Source organism: Galeopterus variegatus, unplaced genomic scaffold (assembly GCF_000696425.1).
Source record: "Galeopterus variegatus unplaced genomic scaffold, G_variegatus-3.0.2 Scaffold8941, whole genome shotgun sequence".
NCBI classification, from domain to species: Eukaryota; Metazoa; Chordata; class Mammalia; order Dermoptera; family Cynocephalidae; genus Galeopterus; species Galeopterus variegatus.
This window is the reverse complement of record NW_007735052.1, coordinates 28,536-34,873: the sequence shown is the minus strand read 5'-3', so window position 1 is coordinate 34,873 and position 6,338 is coordinate 28,536. Positions and strand designations below refer to the sequence as shown.

At 39.1% G+C, this 6,338-nt stretch overlaps 1 protein-coding gene across 1 annotated transcript in view; it reads left to right on the top strand.

Moving 5' to 3' along the window:
- Window positions 1-6,338, top strand: part of LOC103608877 (netrin-G1-like) — a 37,329-nt gene that overhangs the window by 3,416 nt on the left and 27,575 nt on the right. Inside the window, exon 2 of the mRNA XM_008593273.1 lies at window positions 109-281. Coding sequence (XP_008591495.1) covers window positions 109-281 — 173 coding nt within the window. The remainder of the gene's footprint in view (window positions 1-108; window positions 282-6,338) is intronic.

The window sequence follows — 6,338 nt, the reverse complement described above, 5'->3', positions numbered from 1 at the left end:
CCACAGGGTTTGAGAGCCACAATCCCAGGAGATAGACCAGGAAAGCTTCAGAGGTCACTAAGACCAAATTTATTTACAAAGAACTCTTTGTCTCTCTTCTTTGCCTAGGTGCAAGTGTAATCTCCATGCCACTGTGTGTGTGTATGACAACAGCAAATTGACTTGTGAATGTGAGCACAACACTACAGGTCCAGACTGTGGGAAATGCAAGAAGAATTATCAGGGCCGACCTTGGAGTCCAGGCTCGTATCTCCCTATCCCCAAAGGCACTGCAAATACCTGTGAGTAGTCTTGCTCGGTAACACCATGTTCTGTGCACAATATTCTGGTAGTTCCTCTCAATTTTACTTGAAATTGTGACTTTACTCCTCTTATCAGTTGTCTTACTTCTCTTCAAAATTCAGCTAATGTTTTAGTCCCCATTGTACCACTTGTAAGCATGTTTTAGCACTCTCGTCATCCGTTAAACTCAGTCTCCTAGCATTACCATTAAATGTTCTGGGAAATGATTATTGAAATCGCAGAAGCAGTTTTTTCTAGCCGGATGAAACAGAAGGTGATCTTATTCCTCTCCCAAATTAATTTCCTATTAAAATAACAAAGCCCTTGAAAAATTTCCACTCTAATTTAATTTTAGCCATAAACAACTTCCAGAAATTCTTGGAATGCTTACAATCCCATTTCCCATACTGGCTAACCCAAGAGATGTTTTGTTGCGAAGATGCTTTTCTCTCCAATTTTAGGGGGGGCCCTAACTATTCCCAGTAAGATAATTGGGTTTTTCCAAACTCCAGCAGTTGATCCAGGCCTGCCATGGATCCTGTGAGTATAGACCCCCTTTAGAAAAAGAACACGACTGTAGGCCTGTGGGTACGACATTAAGGAGAGATGTTTGTGTGCATGTGAAAGAACACAGGCATTAACCGTATTTACAGGAACTATGTGAGATGCCCCATTACCACTCATATGTGTGCCCCACTGAAATCCTTGCATAGCCATAGAAAACAGGCTTTGACATGCTCAAGGAGAAAAAGGATTATTTTCAAAACAATTTGCCCAATTCCATGGATGGACCAATCAGCCACCTGCAAACACCCAAGGTTTTCCCTCTGTACAAAGTGAAGAAAGGGCAAGGTTAGAATACACCTTTCAGTGAGAAGTAACAGAAGCAGCAGGGCAGGGAGCGCAGAACAGAAGCTTCAAAAGCCGCTGGCTCCGTGCAAGGCTAAGAATGTTATCAGCTACTTCAAAGCAGCAGCTGCGAGAAACCAAACCTAAACACTAGTATCATAGGAACCAGGACCTTATCAAGTTAAATGTAAGCGTAATGGACCAGGTAACAAGCCATAAAGTGCAGGGGCATGAAATTATGACAAAATTTCTATAAAGCAGAAAAAAATCCTTCAAAAGCTTTTAAAAAATCTCTCTTTGTAAGAGTATTCATTTTATTTCTGTATTAAAGAAAAAAAAACTGACTTCTTGCTCCTAAAATTAATACATTAAAGCTCTGTTGAGCAGAGATGTTGATTTTTCAAGGCAGTTTTATTAATGGAGATTCTGTGGGCTTTCCTCAACTGTTGAGGGCCAGAGACTCATGAATTCAGAAGGGATGGTACAAGGTTATTTGTTGCAATACTCTGTGACTGGCTACCTAAGAACCCCTATCACCACAGGTGTCAGATTTAGTTTAAAGCTTTCCCAAAATGAAAGTAACTCAGATTCCCTTTCACTGTCTGCTGCTTCTTTAGTGGGACAAGGTGGAAGAGTGAATTTCACAAACACTTGCTGGCATTCTGGCTCATTCTCAGAGCAGCCGACTTGCCAAAGCCACCAGAAAGGAGCTGGAGCAGGCTGTTACTGAAGGCACCAGCTTCTATTCTAATACAACCCTGGTCTTCTACTTATAACTGTGCTTCAAAGTCTTTATTTCAAGACAGTTTCACTGGGAAGACCTTCTTATTACAGCCAAGCCTTCTCACTGAAATGGATTTCTTGTTACATTCTGCATGGAAATGACTTACACACAACTAACTCTTTGCATATTGAAGATCACCAGGTCACTCCCTGGCCGAAGGAACTCAACCTCTTTTGAGTTTCCTTGTAGGTCCAATTGTCCACTCATCCCTCAGTTTTTACTGGCCTTCTCTAGACTTTTGGACTTTTTTTGTAAAAATAAGGAGGTGGCAGATGGACCCAGTAGCTAAGAGGGTTCAAATCAATATTTCAATCATCAATATGGCAGAAATTTGACCAAAAATTTTAGAAATTATCTCCTGTTTAGTTGTTTGGTGCATAAGTCCCAGGATCAAATCCCAGTTCTTCCATTCACTGGCTGTGTGACCTTGAAAAAGTAAGCTAACCTCTGCAACGCCATTTCCCATCTGCAATGTGAGGATAATACAGTTCTTACCTCATAGCGAATTTGAGGATTGAATAAACTAATGCACGTAATGTGTTTAGCATAACAAAATAAGTGCTCAAAATAATTTTATTTTGAGGATTTTCTCATAAGGCAGTCTTGTCCATTGCTAGACAGTTTTAATTGTTACTAAAGTTATTTCTTAACATCAGTGTTGAGTGTCTCCTAATATCCAACCATTTCTTTCTTTTTAAGTAGTAAAAGAAACTGCATTGACCCCGGTTTCATTTCTTCTTCCGATTAACCATCATCAACTCCATTTTTCATAAGATGATGTTTTCATGTCTCTTACCTGGTTGCCTGCCTTGGCAGTCATCTAATTCATTATTGTGGTATTGAAAGCCAAGCACAAGACTTCCAGCACTTTTATGATTCTCATTTTGTTTTGGCTTTTTCTTGCACATACATATATGTACACACACACACACACACACACACACACACACTCATGTGACTAGTTGGTGCATAATGAGCCAGTTATCTAAGACTAATATTTAGCATATGCCATACCCAATACAAAAATACAAAACCTAAAAAATAAGTTACACCTCTGGTCCTTCAACATAAACTCCGTGGCCTAGAAATGCCACTCATCTTGGATAATCTCTAGATTTAGTAGAATTTCAAGCAGCCAGGATAATTTTGGAATAGCATGGTCTGTTTCTGCCCATCACACAAGTTTTATCAAGAGAAATAGGAAACCTTCATTAAAGCAGGGAATTATAAGATTCCCCTCTGAAGACACTAAGCCCACCTCTTAGGGATACCCTAGACTGGGACTTTGCTGGAAGTCAATAAGCTTTGGAGGTCCTGCATTCCAGAGCAACTCAAGGAATGAAGCATGTAGAATCAAGAGAGAAGAGTACAGAACTGCAGCACTCTAAAATACAGCCACCCCAGTCTGTGCGACACATTCTGTTATGCTATGCCTTTCATTACAGTGAACCTGGCAGAGGCAGAAGTTACAATCATTGTGTTGATATTGTTATTCATCATGCCTTAAGTCAAGACCCAGTGTGTTTTCTTAGTCTTTTAAAGCCATATACATGTATATCAAAATATTTTTCTTATTTTTCTACAAAGTTTATGTGTTGTAAAAAAGATATCTTTCTTCTTCTACCTATTGATCTTCATTTGAATTTTGATAGAATTCTATTTTGAATGTCCTTTGAATTTCATTTCTCTCTTCCAAGGAATAGCAATTCTGTTCAACTTTGTGCTTAATCATGATTCTCTTGATTCCCATTGTCCAGCTTATGAATAAAATTACTATGTAACACTCCTTAAACTCTGGTCCTTGTGGAATAACACATGATGCTAAAACTTAATAATGACTCTGTAGGAACCATAATTCCATCAAAGATGGTGTAATATCTGCACCACTGCTTCTCAAACTTTTCTACTCCCCTTAAAAGAATTTCATGGCCAAATAAGTTTGGAAAATGCTGTATACTATACCAACTCTTAGATATTCCCATTACCTTATTAAAAACATTTGAGAAGTCCTACAGTAACCTATTTTGCTCAATGTTTTCCAAATTTATTTTTTCATGCACCACTTAATAACTTTCTGTAAAACACTCTTTTGGGGACATGCTGGTCTAAACAATTTCTTGCAGTTTAGTCATAGAAATGTCATGGAGAGAGACAGGAAGCCCAGCTAGTTCAGCTGTATTCAGTCTTTTACTTTCTTCTTACCTAGCCAGTCTTCAAAGAAAGAAAATTAAATTGGTCTGATATTGATATTGTCTGCTCAGAAATCCAACTTCAATTGTTACACAATATCTAGGGCTCCTGTGAGTGATGGGAAGTAATTTGATGATTGTTCTATTATTTTCTCTGATATTAAATTTGCATTGACCAATTTATGTTTTTGCAGGTGTACGGATGTGTGTGTCATTATTCAAACAATTTCTTAAGTGCCTTGCATACATTACTCCATTCTAAACTCACAACAATCTTATAAGGTAGAGACTACTACTTTTATTTTTCAGATGTGAAATCTTAGGATTACAGAGGAAAAGTATCTTGTTGAAGGTTTGCACAGCTAGTTAGGGTGAGAGGGAGGATTTGAATCCAGTTGTGTCTTGACACCAAGGACCAGACATTGCACTATATTGCTTCTCGGGTTAAATTTGAGTGATTTTCTCTGTCCCCAGTTAGTGTTTAGGCTTCATTTTGACACCTGTTTCAACAAGGCAGTCTTTTCTAAACCTTCTCTCTTCTTAGATCTCTGCTTGTTATTTCTCTACCTTCAAAGATTCCCCTTCTGTTCTTCCTTTAAAGTTTCATGTTCCCCATCCCTGCCTATCTCCAGTCTACAGTTTTTCCTTGGCGTTCCAAGCTATTCCTGTGGTTTTAGTTCTTAGTATTACTGATTTAATAGCAATCAAACAATTCTAGCTTCGGACATTCTAGTGGATCCAGGCCAATTTTTCTAGCTGTCTGAAAAGATCTCAGAGTCAACATGCTAGGCACTAAACTTATTCCTCTCCCCAAAGCACCTTTCTTTTCACTCTCTGTTAAAACTCTGCTCATTTTTCAAGGCTGCTTTTCAATGCCAACTCTTCAATGAAGCCTCCCTAGCCTCTCCCATGCAAAGTCAATTGCTCCTCCCTCTGGATTCTTGATAAATGTATGTAGACTTACAACTCATTGACTATCTGTAACCAAAATTATTATAATAATGGCAATGATGATCATTACTACTTATTAAGCTTACCATAGGCTTTTACACTCGTGAAGTGTTTTTGCGCCTTATTGCCTTAAAACCTCACAACTTCCCCATGGGATGTGTACTATTATTTTCCCCACTTTACAGATGAGGAAACATGGGCACAGAAAGTTAAGTAAGTTGGCCCAAGGTCTCACACCTAACACATGACAGAGCAAGGTTTAAACTCAGGTGTATCTGACTACAGGAGCTAAAACCTTAGCAATTTAAGAGCAGGTCCATGATTTATTCATGATTTTATAGATGTTTGTGGAATTAGTTATTTTGGTGGATGAGTAAGTAAACCTAATAACCCTGTAATGTGCAGGTGGGCACACTGGCCTCCCATTGATCGTCTTGTGTCTCCTGGAATATGTGGCCATCTCAGCTCAGCTGCTCTAACAGAAGAGCCTTCAATCTCCTATATGGAGAGACCATCTGAGATCCTGGAGGAAACCTAATAAGAAAAAGGCTTTCTGATACTCATGTCCTATCCAGCCATCTAGAGATGGCATAAGAGCTGGCTGATTTTCACAGGCCTCTCGAAGTGGCATTCACTGCCTCGGTGACTTGACCACTGTCAGGCTCTAACCAGCAGCATTTCAGGCTCAGAATCCTGATTCTGTCAGCACAGCAGAAGTTTTTCCTCACAAGACTTTATGTGTATGAACTAAGCTCATAGGCCCAATATATAAATCTAGAATACCAAGTTCCTGATGTAAAACTACTAGTTTGCAGTCCCTTATCTGAAGCTCATGTAATCAGATATGATTTGGAATCCAACATTTTTAGGATTTTAGAGAGGCAATACAATGCACAAATATTATATTCCAACAATACCTACAGCAGAATATCAAGCATGTTCCCAGTCCCTGACTGAGACATTGTAAACTTGCACTGAAGAAATGAGCACAAGTGTGCATGAGCTTTAATGAAGGGTCCTGCAATACACGGTATATGATTTAGTACTAATGCTCCCTCTAGAATAGAAATATCACTTCAGTCTGCAAAGTACATACAGGTTGAGTAAGCCAACCAGGACCAGGATGCCACCATGTGCCAAAAGAATGAGAAGGTGCTCACCTTGTAGGTACGTGCAGTTATTCCCTCCTCAACCAGCCCTTCCCACTCCCACATTTATTTTAATGTTTATTTTAAAGGAATTCTGCTGCAAATAGGGAGATGGGAACCTAGTGGTTATACGAT